Source organism: Tenrec ecaudatus, chromosome 15 (genome assembly GCF_050624435.1).
Source record: "Tenrec ecaudatus isolate mTenEca1 chromosome 15, mTenEca1.hap1, whole genome shotgun sequence".
NCBI classification, from domain to species: domain Eukaryota; kingdom Metazoa; phylum Chordata; class Mammalia; order Afrosoricida; family Tenrecidae; genus Tenrec; species Tenrec ecaudatus.
The window spans coordinates 44,317,143-44,332,813 of record NC_134544.1 but is presented as its reverse complement, the minus strand read 5'-3'; the positions used below and the strand labels follow the sequence as shown (position 1 = coordinate 44,332,813).

General features: G+C 36.7%; 1 protein-coding gene across 3 annotated transcripts in view; it reads right to left on the bottom strand.

Annotated features, from left to right (window-relative positions):
* The window catches only part of TRAPPC8 (trafficking protein particle complex subunit 8), a 99,114-nt gene that overhangs the window by 46,456 nt on the left and 36,987 nt on the right, over window positions 1-15,671 (bottom strand). For all 3 annotated transcript variants that reach the window (XM_075532485.1, XM_075532486.1, XM_075532487.1), the window contains 2 exons: window positions 9,019-9,124; window positions 768-899 (listed from right to left, as the gene is read on the bottom strand). In XM_075532485.1, coding sequence (XP_075388600.1) covers window positions 768-899; window positions 9,019-9,124 — 238 coding nt within the window. The remainder of the gene's footprint in view (window positions 1-767; window positions 900-9,018; window positions 9,125-15,671) is intronic.

Below are 15,671 nucleotides of genomic sequence, written 5' to 3'. Positions count from 1 at the left end.
ATATTTAAAATAACCATTTTATATAGAGAATTATTCAATCCATGCTTCCAACAATATTTTCAGTATATCACCATCTCCCTTACTGCTACCACTCTCAGTCTCCAACAAAACTATTACAACTAAGGCTAACAGACTAGAGCTGAGAAAATTCCTCTTACATCAGTAAAGATCTCCCAATCCAACTAATTCCAGAGAAAGTGAAGATTTCTATGCATTAAATATTTACTCAATAACACTATAAAGTATTCAGAGAAGACAAAAGAGTAAAGTTCAAGTAGGGAGAGTTCATTTGCTGTTAAGAATTATTTTTTTTAAAAAAAGAATTATTAAAATTTACTGAATGCATACAATGTGTTTGGCCTTTTACATATATGGGAGCTTCAAAAGATTGTGAGAAAAATCCATGATCTTTTATTTCTGTTGTCCCCACAAACTATTTGCACCCCTCTCGCTTAATATTAGGTTTCACCCAACAAATATATTGACATAATTATAAATACCAAAAACAAAAACAGTGAGGGTTAAAGACATTAAGTAATGTGAACAAAATTAAATTGTAAGAAGAAAAATCAAGATTCACACACAGATTTCTCTAAATCTAAGCTTATTCCCTTAGCACTAAGCTCATACTTACCATCATACTTCATTACTCCATAACAAAAATCTCAATTTTAGGATAAATTTTTTAACCTTAAAAAATGTCAAATTTCATGTCTAGAATAAGTTTATAATAATTTGAATTTGTTTTTAAAAAATAATGCACTCACCTGTCCTGCTTTACTAAACCGATGGCCTGCCAGTATCATATGAAACGCATATTTTCTAACCATGGGACTCTTCATGTTTATAAAGCAATGTGCTGCCTGTTCCAAAAGAAGTGCACTTCGAAGATCAGAATCCTATTGAATGTCAAAAAGAAAAGGTGATTAGCTTTCCAAATTTGAAAATACAGATACCTGGTTAGAATTTTTGTTTTCTTAAACCGATATAGCATATTCAATGTTTATTTAAATATATGGAGGGAGAGAACAAGAGACATAGTCTTGTTCTTATTCCAACAAGCATAAATTACGAAGAAAAAAAAACCCTCAAAAAGTTCTTTACCAGGTAACACTATTTTGTTTCTTATAAAAGTTAATTGTCTAGTTATGATATGTACCATCTAACAACTCTCCAAATAAATGTCTTTTTTCAAATGGAGAGAAAAAATACACACTCTGGAAATATAATGCAAGTATACTGAATAAAGATAAATTAGAAAACAGAGCACAGATATAAAACCAGATTCATATCAAATCTAATGTGTTCTGGAAACTAATCTGTGGCATTCAATAGCATATTTCCATCTAATCAAGAAAAAAAATACAGGTAAACAGGATGTGTGCAGATTATGAAAAAAATATAATACTTTATGTTCTATAATGTTTACTTTAAAATGAATTTGCAATTATTTCGCTACTATTCAAGAAGCCAAAATGATTTATTAAAGTTAAAAAAACTTCAAAAATTATCTTTTCACATGCTCTAAATGTCTTAGAAACTGATACAACTCAAACTATTTCCCACAACAAGTGATCCTTATAATACAGTCAAAATCCAAACTGCATTTACATCTACAAGGATAAGCTTCCAACCAGGTGATCATTTTATAAATAACCGAGAAAGTGCTGAAGCTTGCTGATTAAGTATCAACCTTTCTTCCACAACGTTCTCAAAGCTTCCAGCTATTCTAGAGCTGAACTTACCGTGCCCTTCCATGTGCTCTGCTGCCATTATTTTCCCCAGGGAAAGTTGAAAACAGAAAACATTGACTTTAAATGCAGTGATTTCAACATATTATACTTAAGTCTAAAATGTTCACAGATCTCTGATCATTAACAATCTCAGTAGCAACCACAGAAGTATCTTAGAGTTGAAACAGATCTTGGGGATCCACCTAATAAGCATTCAGCAAATGGTAGCTATTACCTCTTCATTTCACATGACAAAAATCAAACGATTAGATCACTTTTCTAGTAGGATCCAAAAGAAAGTGGAAAAATCAGAAATATACAACAAAATAATGGTTCTTGAACTAGGTTTTATATTTGAATTTGCTAGATACCTTTTTCTATTGATAAAATTACTAGCGTAAGAATTATTAAGAATAAATATTTGAATAAACATGAACATCTTGATTTTTTAAAAATCATTTTATTGGGGGCTCATACATACATACATAGTGTCAAGCACATTTATACATGTTGCCATCATCGTTTTCAAAGCATTTTCTTTCTACTTGAGCCCTTGGTATCAGCTCATTTTTTCCCCTCCTCCCTGCCAAACCCTTGATAATTGATAAATTATTTTTTCATGTCTTGCACTGCACAATGTCTCCCTTTACCCCCTTGTCTCTTGTCCATTCCCCCTGTGAGGGGGTTATAGATAAATCGTTGTGATCGGTACCCCCTCATGGTATGGCTACTCTCAATATTGGTCCTGAGGAGCTTATCTGTCCTTCATTCCGTGTTTCCAGCTATTATCTGTCCTATGTATATGCTCTGGTCCAGCCAGATTTGTAAGGTAGAATTAGGGTCATGATAGTACAAGGGGGTTGTGGTGGGTGGGAAGCATTAAAGAACCAGAAGATGTATGTGTCATCGGTGCTATACTGCACCCTGACTGGCTCATCTTCTCCCCACACCATTCTGTAAGTTGGGGATGTCCAACTGCTTACAGATTGACTTTGGGCCTCTACTCAGAACCCCCCCCCCAAAAAAAAAATTCACATTACAAATTTTTGCTCTGGGTGTTTGATGCCTGATAACTCTCCCCAGAGACACCTCATGATCACACAGGCTGGCGTGCTTCTATCATGTGGGCTTTGTTTCGCAGCTAGATGGCCCTCTTGTTTATCTTCAAGTCTTTATGACACCAGACGCTATATCTTTTGATAGCTGGGCACCATCAGTTTCTTTACATTTGCTTATGCACCCGCTTTGCCCTCAGTGATCGTGTCAGGAAGGTGAGTATCTCAGACTGCCGGATTATTAGAACAACGTGTTCTTGTGTTGAGGGAGTACTTGAGTGGAGGCCCAATGTCCATTAGCTTCCTTAATTCTAAACTTATAACTTATATGTACACAGAGTTATTTCCCCATCATCATATATATATTTATATATGTACATGTCTATATTTAGATCTCTATAAATGCTCTTTGCCTCCTAGTTCTTTCCTCTATTTCCCTTTACCCTCCTCTTGTTCCACTATCTTGTTCAGCCTTCATTTGGGTTTCAGGAATTCCTCTGTTACACTGCCCTTGATCAAGCCCACCCTTCTTGCCATCGATTTTCGGTCTCTTGTTCCCTTGTCCGTGGGTTTGTTATCACCCACTTCCTTTCCCCCTGCCTCCCCCTCTCCCATGTTCTCCCGGAACTGTCATCCTGTTGTTCTCTCTTCTGGCTTGTTTATCCTGCCTATCCCATCCAGATAGACATGCAGTGACAACATTATGCACAAACACAGGACCAAGCACAAAAAGCAACAATAGAAAATAAAACAATAACAACAACAAATAGGCAACGACAAAAAAAAAAAGAGGAGAGCCTATAAAGAGTTCAAGGTCTATTTGTTGTCCTTTACAAGTGTTTTCTAGTGGAGTCTGATGGGGCGCCATGCCCTGGCCCCATAGTCTACTTTTGGTGTTTCCTTGGGACTTCATTGCTCTGCAACCCTTGCTGCTCTGTTGCATGCCCCCAGCGTCTTGCCTTGGTATGGTAGGGTCAGGACGGACACAATTACCGCTGTGTCTCTCCAGTGTTGTCCCCATGGTGCTATGGTCAGTGAGGAATGTAGTGTCTCGTGGTGAGGCCAGCCCTATGGTCCTCTCTGTGCATTGGCTGCTCTGAGCAGAAATATTGTCCTCAGGGCTTGGTGGACCAGCATGTGCTCCACTTTTTCCCTCCCCCCTCGTTGACTCCTTTGTGCTTTGATCAGACACATCCCTCGCCTTGAACTGTAGCTTCAGTGTTGTCCTCTGAAGTGAATTCTTCTGGGGGTGGGGGATTCTGTTCACTTAGTTGGTAATGGGACCAGCCCCTCAGGCCTCTCTATTGGTTCCCTGCTTCATGCCAGTGTGCTGTGTTCTTGTCTTGGAGTACTGGGTTGAAGTCTGGTCCCTCTTTCCCTGTGGAGATATAAACAACACCCTCCCCCTGTGTGGGTTAGTGCCCTGTTTCGCCGGCTACCCATGTCTTTTATTTTCTCCCCCTCCTTTTTTGTAGGCTGCCATAGGTATCCCTGGGTTCAGTCTGGCCTCTGCCATATTCTCTGGACCTCACCCCAGACATGTATGTACGCAGTAGCTTCTTCTCTATGCCCCTTTTGCAAATTTTGAGCTTACCTCAGCAGACTCATGTTGTACTTGTTCTTTTGTGCTTGGCTTACTTCACTAAGGATAATTTCCTCCAGTTCTTCCCATACAGTGATGTGCTCCATGCATTCATACTTTTTAGGAATGCCTAATACTCCATTTTAAGTATGTACCCAGTTTTTATTCCAGTCTTCTGTTGATGGAAATTTGGGTTGTTTCCAACTGCTTGCAATTTTGAACTGCAGTGCGATGAACATTGGGTACAGATGTCTGGCCGTGGTTTGTTTCTTGTCTCTCCTGGGTATATGCCCAGTAGGGGACTTGCTGGATTATATGGTAGCTCAATTTCCAACTGTTTACGATATCGCCAAATTGATTTCCATAATGGACGTACGTATCTACAAGTCCACCAGCAATGGACAAGAGTTCCTATCTCTCTGCAGTCCCTCCAACACTTGTTACTTTCTGATTTTTGAATTGAGCTACCTTGAGGAGAACAGCTTGATTTTCATCTATGTCTCCTCCCAGAAAGAGATACTGTTACCATCTCAGTGTTGGTATGCATGATTTCTCTCTCCATGTATACACAAAACAAATTCACTGCCATCAAATCAATAACTGACCCATGAATTCCTGAGAATGGAACTCTTTAGGGAATAGAAAGCCCCACGTTTCACCTTCAGAACTGGCCAAGGATTTAGAACTGCAACTCTCGTGGTTAGCAGGGCCACAGCATAACCACTGTGCCACGGGTCTCATCCTCTCCATATATGTATATGTTCCGCATATATAGGTTTGTCCTCCTCCCAATATCTATTTATTTATATGTGCTATTCCACAGGATATTTTGAGTCTTATCTTTTATGGGTATTTTCTAGGACACTTATGATCTCTCATATTTTTAAATATATATTATATGTATTATATACTTATTAGTACCTATTTATTAATAAATTTCCAATGGACTAACAACATTATGATTGGTTGTTACTATAATACGTGCTTCAATAAGTATCCTTATGAAACATTCTTGAGAAGTTACACAATCATTTCAGCTAGATAACTTTCTCAAACAGAAACACTGGGTGAAAAACACCTATTCAGCTATTGTATATACTCGAGGATAAGCCAAGTTTTTCAGCACATTTTAAATGCAGTTTTTGTGGCAAAATTAGGTGCCTCGGCTGATTTCTGGTTGGCTTATACTCAAGTATATACATTATTTCAGATTTTAATCAATACAGCTGAACTACTGTGAGAGAAAATGTGCCAATATATATTCTCATCAACAGAAAATGAGACTGCATGCTTTCCAATCTACTCAAAAATTTTAAAAAAATATTTTATACCTATCTAATAAAAGTGACATCTTGTTCTTTAACATGCATAGGCATTTGAATTTTTACGTGAATCACCTATCTCTACTCTTTCATGAATTTTTTGTGTGATTTTTCTGGTTTGTAAGAAATCTTTGTATATTTATCAGTCTTAGTCCTTTGTCATGCATTCTGTAAGTAGTTATTTCCCAGTTTGACCTGGACAGCTTTTTTTTTTTTTGTGGAACAGCATATCCTCCTTGCCTTTATGGTTTCAAAATATGATCACAAATTTTAAAATTATGTTCTCTATTCTAGAATGTAAAGAAGCTTCTCCTATATTTTCTTCTAGTCAGAAATATGAGAACAACTTTCACTGTACTACACTATTCTGCCTATTCTTGTCACCACTAATGAATTTACATTTTACAGTTCATGCTGTTAATATCTAAAACAAGCGATTCCCTCTAATTACTTCTTGAATTTCAGGATTTTTTTCAGGACAGTGTCATAGGTTTTATCCCTATGGCCTATAAATTTCTTAGATTCCCTCTAGTATGTACACACACAACAACCATATATCCATCCATTTATATATGTATTCCTTAATTTCCAGTGAAGTTCCATTAAACCCAAATCTTGCGATGGCAGAAATTCTGAACACTCTGATTAAGAAAAATGCTCTAGATAGCTTATTGTTTGTGACTGTAATGCACAATCTACTTACGAACTACTGCCAATAAGAAATTAGCATCCTTAATTTAACATTCAAGGACTAGTCGGTTCAGGAGTGCCTTCAAGTTTAGATGAAGTCAAATGTGACTACTGCATGAAGACACAATCAGTTGCACGGTTAAATGCCTTACATCCAGAGGTCAGGGCAGCTTTGTTCTGCAGAAACCCTGTCTATTTTAATGACACCCAAAATAGTGAAAACACTGTTGCTTTTGCAAGTGTATATGTATGCATATAAAAAAAGTCATTCTTCTTCTTAGGAAGCATGCCAACTGCCATCAACGTTGACTATAAAAGAGAAATGAACGGATTTCACAAAGTGACAGTTCTATCCAAAAATTAGAGGCACTGATGAGGTTAAAAAAAATTTTTTTAATTTAGGGGCTGTTCATCTTTAGTATGTGACAAGTTCACGATCTACGAGAAACTATTGGCGGGAGGGATATACTGCTACAGCATTGTAGCAAGCTCTCCAGTCTATGAAAGCCCTGTCCATAAGCAATAGATAATTTTAGCAATAGCTGAAAAGGCAACATTCACTTATAATCTCAGGGCATGAAACAAGAGTAAGACCCTCTTGGCCACAAATTTAAAGTTCAAGCAATCTACAGAGTCAAAGCACAGCTCTTTCACCACAGTCTCACAGGAGTTTTTGCTCTAATGGTAAATAAAAATGTAAGGAAAGTAAGTCATGAATGTCAAAAATCTCTTGTATGCATCTCAGTTCCCTATGTTCAAGGCCAATGGACTTTTCATTACATTATGCAGCTGACTTAACAAAATACAGAAGATAAATACAAAATAAAGGTTTAGTTAGAATTAATATAATTATATGTATATTTTTGTCTGGCTATTTTTGTTTTTAAGTTATCTCAAGGAAATACATGAATAGTCCAGCAGAAAAGAACAAAGCTGGTCAAGAATCTCACGTAGGCACCAGCCTTTCCACTGAGATCTCAATCCCTATTCTTACTCCTTCCCCTAAGCAGTGAATGACAATGCCAAATCCCTGGATTTTCATAGAAAACCTATCACCTATGTTTAAGAAGGAAAGGGAAAAAAATAGATGAAAAGAAAAAGAATGGTAAAACGTGCGTGCGCACACACACACACACACACACACACACACACAAAAGGTTATAATGCTGAGATTTTAATCTAAAAAAGCGTTTACATTTAGTGATCATTCCTAGATTGAGAAACATGCAAACACAAATAAATACACTCAACAACATATATTCAGCTCTATCAAATAGTATACATCTGACATGTGTTCATGTAAAAACAATTATAAACATATTTTAACTTTGTCCTCGAGCCTTACTAGCAATATCTCACAGCAGCCTTTAGAAAGCATCATTACAAGGCTTACTCTGATACACATTTATATAGCATATAATATCAGATAGCAAACCTAATGTTAGGGATAAGCAATAAAAATGTAAATGTTAACACAGTTCGTTGCACTTAATAGAAGTAACATCTTAAATATAATTTCAGATATAATATAGCAAGTTGGGTCTTCCATCATGAGGGGGCAGAACAGTGACACTGAGTCTAGGTTGGGATACTGGGGAAGATTATGTGAATGCCATGACTGATAGCAAGGTAATAAAACTAATGAATAAAGAGGTCACAGTGCTGAAGGAAGATACAAAAGATGTGAGCCAGGTAGGTACTAGGGAGCTAACAACAACAAAAAATGGAAGGAGGAAAAAAGAGGAAAGATAAATGAAATAGTTTGGAAAGACAAGAGAAAATATGTTTAAGAGGCTAATCCCTTTCTCGCAATTACTATCTGCATAGGGCAATACAGCAAGACCTCAAGCAGTTCTACATAGAGTAGTAAGAAATTAGGTCAGTGATAAGACAATTTAAGATCACAATATATCATCAGGTACAAAGTTTATGAGTTTAGTTATTGATATGTTCACTCAGGGTGCCTTACAGACATTCAAAGACTTTTGAAAATATAAGTCAAGGTTCGTGATCTTTAAAGCTTAAATTCATAAATGTGACCAAAAGTCAATCAAAGAAGTGTAGGGTCACAAAGTACAGAGATTAAAACCATAAAACACTACACTTAAGAGTTATTTATCTAAAAATTGCATCTATAACCGTACTTATAAGAAATTACTAACATTCTGTAGTCAAAAGCACCTTAAAATGGATTTCTTTTGTTTTTGGAATAACACAATTTTGAAATAGTCAGTATGAACTAGTCAAAAATAAGATTAAATATCCCTCAATAATTATTGTTTTAACAATTTTATATAAGGAACAGTGTGCACAGTTACATGGCATTAGCATTGCTTTGCACGAGTGAGAACATAATTCAAAGAAGATTCCCAATATGTGTTTGTGGATAATACTAATAAAATATAGGTTTAAATTCTGCAAGAAAACTCATTTTATAAATACTGCATTTAAAATTAATTCAAAAAATAACTAAAGTAACCATGCTGTAAATTCCAAAAGAAAAATTTCCAATTGTATATTTTGTACACAAGTAAGGAAGGGCGGGTCATTTTTGAAAGTTAAGAAGCAATAATATATTAAATTATAATATAATAATTATTGTGAAATGTATTATTACTGTGAAACAGCTTCAGTACCTCACTGGTCAATCGGATTAGGAGAGCCGCAGCCTCTGAGTATTTGCCTTGGCTTTTTAAAATTTCAGCACTAAGCAATACACATCTTTCAGCCAAGACCATATTCCTACAGGGAAAAAAAGACAAGAAAAATATACGCAATGCTACAATAAGATGGCAACACATGATGAAAACCATACATTCCGCACAAGCTTCTGATTCCAATTTTCAAGAAAAAAAGTTACTTTCCATTTACCAGTAAAATGGTAAAATCCTCAAAGAATTCTCATAGCGCATGAAAACTTAACTTCATCATTTAATTTTATAGTGAGAACACAATGTAACAAATGTAGTCTTATTTCCTATTTTCAAAAGGCCAGATTATAACTGGTATTTTTTAACCTACAGCTAATTAACAAATAAAAATCACTCAAAGTAAAGGAATATATATTTTTTACTTCCTCATTTGCAAACTCTAGCTATTGTGTTTCATTTTGGTGGCTACTCTTAGGAATATGTAGGTGTTTTCCCTATAGTATTATCATTGAGATATTTCAACTGGATATAAAACTAGTGCTGCCTGATTCCTGTGACAGAAGGTGCCCAGCTACTACTACCTACTTCTCTGAAAAGAATATTAGAAGGTCCTCAATAGAATGGGAGGAAAATATGCAGGAAAATTCAAACTCATAAGAGAGCAGGTTTACTGGTCAGAAAGAAACAAATGGGACACCCCCACCAAGACTATGGCCTTTGTCACCCTTCAGGTGTGGAACTGATCCCACTCCTGTAGTAAAATAAATCAACTAGATAAGCCGAAAAGGGGAGCATTGAGAGAATGTAAGAAATCAGTGGATTAGGAAAAGAGGAACAGAAATAGGAAACACAGGGAGAAACCAAAATAACTGATGGAATGTTGAGGAGACTGCAATAAATAAGTCAAAACAAAATGTGTATGGATTGTTGAATTTTACAAATTGCTCTGTAAATATTCACCTACTTCACAATATGTTTTTGGCTTTCTAATCTGTATACTAAAATACTTAAGTCTTTAAAGTAAACATAACAGAACTTATAATACTCAAAATATTAATACTTTTCTTTAATGGTATAGCAGGTTTATTAAGTGTTTTATCAAAGTGGAGGGCCACTTGGAACAATGGACGGTTTTACAACTAAAATTTACAATTTTCAAAATTTACCATAGAGAGCTGCCATAAATTTTACATACATACGTCATTTTTTTGATGAAACTGACACAAACCAGAGAATAAATGCACGATGATCCAACTTTATTATGATTTGGGAAAATGGAGGGAAGTGAAAGCGTTCATAAAATATAAAATTTAGGACTTCCAGCAAGATGGCAACTGAGTAACACATACCAGAGGGACTCCACAGAATCAGTGCAGGAGAGTTACTAAGAGGAAGATTCCACACTGCCCGGTCTCAGGAGGAACATCATAAAAATAAGTAGGCACACATCCACTAGGTTTTGAGGAACTGGGGCTCATGGCTTACCACAGTGGAGACGGGCTATGGCCTAACCTTAGCCCCGCCCCTATCTTGGCCAGAGCCAGGATCACTGACAGGTGGCCACGGGCTTTATCTCAACACAGCCACAGCTTGCACCCACCTTGAGGCAGGGTTTAAAACCCTCCAACTCCATGGTCAGGGATGGGGCTCAGCTATATTGTAACTTTTGTTTCCCACTCTTGTCTCTTTCCCTGTACAGTCTCAGCAAGCTGGATTTTTTCCTTGCTTTTTCTTTTTCTCTTCCCTTTTATATCACAAGCCATGGTAGACCTCCAAAGTACTCCCCTTAACCTAGGGCATTTATGCCTACCTGCCACACATTTGGGAGAGCTCCACTCTCTGCAGCACGCCCACCTTCCTCCAGAAACTCAAAGAATAGATTAGCGGATACTGAGTCCTACAAAAGATCCTTGCCAACCCAGTAAGGGCAGAACAGCAGCACTCACCAATCTTAAATAAAAGATCGCTACATAGAACAACCCCACCCAGAGGGAAACAAAGAGAAAACAGCCCCTAAGAGAGCATGGCTTAAGGGTAGAAAGAAGACAAGAATGAACACACACACACACACACACACACACACACAGACATTAAAAGATGGAGGCTAGTAGACGGGCTTAGGAACACAAGCCATCTCAAGACTACAAACAAAAACAGGCAGAGAAGCAAAGGCTGGACAAAAACTTAAGCAAACAGCAACTGTAAAAAAGCAGGGGTTGCAATCCTAATCTCGGATAAAATTGACCTCAAAGTGCAAACCATAAAAAGATAGAGAGCCACTATATAAAAAGAACCACTAAGCATTTTAAACATACATTCCATGAATGAGAGACCCAGTGAATATGTCAACCAATGCTTCAAAAGATGGAAAAACAAATCCCAGCCTCAACAATTACAGTGGGTGACTTTAATACACCTCGCTCTGAGAAAGACAGATCACAGGGAAACTCAACAAGGAGCAAGAGATCTAAACTCTACAGTTAAACAATTTGACATGATATTTATAGAGCTCTTAACCCAAATACAAAAAACATCACATTCTTTTAAAGCCCACAGGGCACATATTCAAACAGACATTAGTCGAATCTGCATAAATTTAAGCACATTGATGTCATACAGACCTCTCTCTGACCACTGTGCCATAAGTCTGGAAGTCAACAAACAGAAGATGAAGAAAACAAGGGCAAAAAATTAGAGGATGAATAACTATTGTTAAAGGAGTGTGCACTGGCCCAGATCAGATATGATATTGGGAAATTTCTAGAAACCAATGAGAACGAGAACATGAGGTACCAAAACTTATGGGACACAGCAAAGGCAGTTATCAGACGAAGTGTCATAGCAACACATGCACACATGAAAAAGGAAGAGACTTTATGATTGATATACTGGCACAAGTCAACAGGGCAATCCTAATAGCAAAAGAAACAAAATGGTAAAAATCAGGACTGAGATTCAGGAGAGGGAAAATATGAAAACTGGAAAAAAACCAATGCTACTAACAGTTGGTTCTTTGAAAGGATAAACAGAAACAACGAAACACTGGCAAAGTTAACCAAGGAAAGAAAGGAACAAATTTCAATAGCAAGGGTAAGGGATGAAAGAAGGGACATTACAACAGTCCCTAATGAAATTAAAACAATAATTATACAATAATACAAATTCATGGAAAACGTATCCCTCTCTAGACTCCCTGATGGACATCAAGAATCTCAACAGACCCATAGCAATAGAAGAAACAGACAAGGTTATCAAGGGATTACCAAGAGCAAAATCCCATGGACCAGATGGCTTCACAAGAGAATTCTACCAAGCATTCTGGGAATGAATGACACCATAGGTTCAGGTATCAGGCATCAAAGAACAAAATATTTTATCTTTGTGAATGAATGGGAGTGTGGAGTGGGGACCCAAAGCCCATCTGTAGGCAACTGTACATTCCCTTACAGAAGGGTTGCAGGGAGAACAGAAGAGTCAGAATGCAGTTTTGCACCCATGAAATATACAACTTTCCCCTAGTTTTTTAATGCTTCCCTACCTCCCCACCCCCCTCTATCATGATCCCAATTCTACCTTACAAATACAGCTAGACCAGAGGATGTACACTGGTACACAGAGGAGCTGGAAGCACAGGAAATCCAGGACAGATAAACCCCTTAGGACCAATGAGAGTAGAGATGCCAGGAGTGTAAGGGGAAGGTAAGAAAGGGGGAACTAAGCACAATGATCTATATATAACCCCCTCCTGGGGAATGGACAACAGAAAGTGGGTGAATGGAGATATCAGACAATGTTAAGACATGAAAAAATAATAATAATTTATAAATTATCAAGGGTTTATGAGGGAGGGTGATGGAGGCAGGCAGGGTGAAAAATGGAGAGCTGATACCAAGGGCTCAAATAGAAAAAAAATATTTTGAGAATGATGATGGTAACAAATATACAGATGTGCTTGACACAATGGATGTATGAATGAATTGTGATAACAGTTGTACAAACCCCAAATAAAATGATTTAAAAACATCAAAAAGGTAAAATTTAAATATTTAAGTCCTTTAAGGATAAATAGGATTTCATCACTAGAAAAAACTGAAGCAGCATTCTAAAAGGGTACACAAAACTTGTATTTCCTGTATTTTCATTTTAATATCTGTGAGATTAGCATGCCTCTTATAACTGATATCTACAATTAATATACCATTTCTAATTTATCACACAAAAAGTCCACTATTAAATTGATAGTAATGTTCCCTGGTGTTGCAGTGGGGTAAGTGTTGGACGACTAACTGCAAGGCCTGTGGGTCAAATCTACTAAATGCTCACAGGACAAAGAGTAGGCTATCTGCTCTCAAAGATTTACAGCCTGGGAAATCCTACAAAGAGTGACTAAGAGTAGGAATGGATACATTACAGTAGGTTTATTTTTGGATATAACGTAGAACAAAAATTATAATTATAAAATTATAAGGTAGATATATACCAGTATGGTTGTATTTATAAAAAACATGTGTTGTGGACATGACAAAATTGGATTTCTATGGTTTATTTCCTATCTAGTTATTGGACATTTTCCCTTTTACTTGGCATGACTACATCTACATCTCTCCTAAAGCTCTAAGCTTCATGAAGATAAGATCTTTACAGTAAAAGAATAGTCAATCTTCTTGAAACTCTTTTACTACTGCAGCTTCCTTGATACTTTGCTCTACTGGTTCTAACTCTTGAGACTTTCTTTCTCAGTCTCTTTCAGCCAATCCGCTTTGGCAGGCAGCTGTAATTCATAAGAGGACTTCAAAAGGTTTAGAGAAAAATGAAATAAAAAGACGAGTTGAAGACAAAATGAGTGCAGAAGCAAATATGGCGAAGAAAGCGGATGGTGCCTGGCTATCAAAAGATAGTCTTAAAGGCTTGGAGCTAAACAACAGCCATCTAGCAACAAGCCACATAGAAGCACACCGACAAGCCACATAGAAGTACACCTGTCAGATCATGAGGTGTCAGGACCAGGTAACTGGCATAAGACCCCCCCCCAAAAAAAAAACAAACAAGCAAACTAAAATCCGTATTGTTGATTACTAGGGGGGTCATATCAGAGACCCCAAACCCATTTGTAGACAATGACACAGCCCCTCACATAAGGGTTACAAGGAAGGGGTGAGTCAGCCAGGGCATCATAAAGCACTGATGAAACACACAATATTCCTATAGTTCCTTGAGGCTTCCTCACCCCCCACTATCATGACCTCGGTCCTGCCTTTCACTTCAGGCTAGACCAGAGCATGTGCACAGGTACAGATAAGAGCTCACATGGAATCCAGGAATCCAGGAACAGGAATGGGACTAGCGATATCAGAAGGGGAAGGGGAAAGGGGAATTGATTGCAATGATCAACACATAACCACACACATGCCCTCCAGGGGCACCCACAACAGAAATCATCGGGGGATATAGCAGTCAGTGTAAGATATGAAAATAATTTATAATTTATCAAGGAGTCACGAGGGAGTTGGGGGATCTGATACTAAAGGCTCAATACAAAGAACCTGTAAATGTTTAGAAAATAATGTTTAGAAAAATATGTACAAATATGCTTGATTAATTGATAAATGGATTGTTATGAAAGTTGTTGAGAGTCCCCAATAAAATGATCTTTTAATTAAAATAACAAGAAAATGGATTGACCTCCTTTTTAATCCACTTAAAATTTATTTAAAGGGAAATAAGCATGGGTTAAGCCTCAGGTGATGTCATGGGATGTGAACAGCCTTGCTAGCCTGCAAAGGGCAGTGGAGAGTGGACTGCTGCAGTCTGGCGAAAATCCAACTCATTATCACTGGATTTCCCTTTCGATTCATTTAAATTTTGCTTTACTTTTTAATATCTCCTGCTTTATTTTCAATTAAAGTTTTTTTCTGGTTTATTTTGTTGCTGATTTTTTGAGGTTTGTTTGTTTTTAAGGTATTCCTGTACATAAAATCCAGGCGAGGTAAATCTATGGAGACAGTAACTGTATTAATGGTTTATTGGGAGTATGGCAGGCTAAGTTGGGAAAAATGGAGAGCTCATAACAAAGGGTATAAGAAAATGTTCTAGAACTGCCTAGTGATGTTGTACAATTCTTTATTCTTTTAAAACATTTTATTCGAAGCTCATACAGTTCTTATCACAGCAATTTAATATATGAATGAATGAATTGTATGACATGTGAATTATGTCAAAAAAGATTTTTTTTAAATATAAGGTAATTTTCCCAAAAACTTTTTGATGTTCCCTCATATATTCTCTAATATAAGTTCAAAAGATGAAATCAATACTAGCTCCAATATTTATTAACTGTGTGCCAGTAAGCAAATAAATCTCTTAAAGATTCAGTGTTCTCATCTGTAAAATGATAATAAATAGTAGAGAGAACCTCATTTATGTTGTAAAGATTAAACATGTATAAAAATTACTTTGGCATAGTGGAAAATGCTGAGCACTCACAATAAATGTTCATTATTACTGTTATTAATGTTGAATATTGTAAACACATTAATACAATTTGTATTAGATCTATTCCACAGAAAATTCAGATTTATTTTTCTGGAATATAAATTTTATTTTGTTTAGTCTCTACTCAAAAATTAACGACTCCCCAT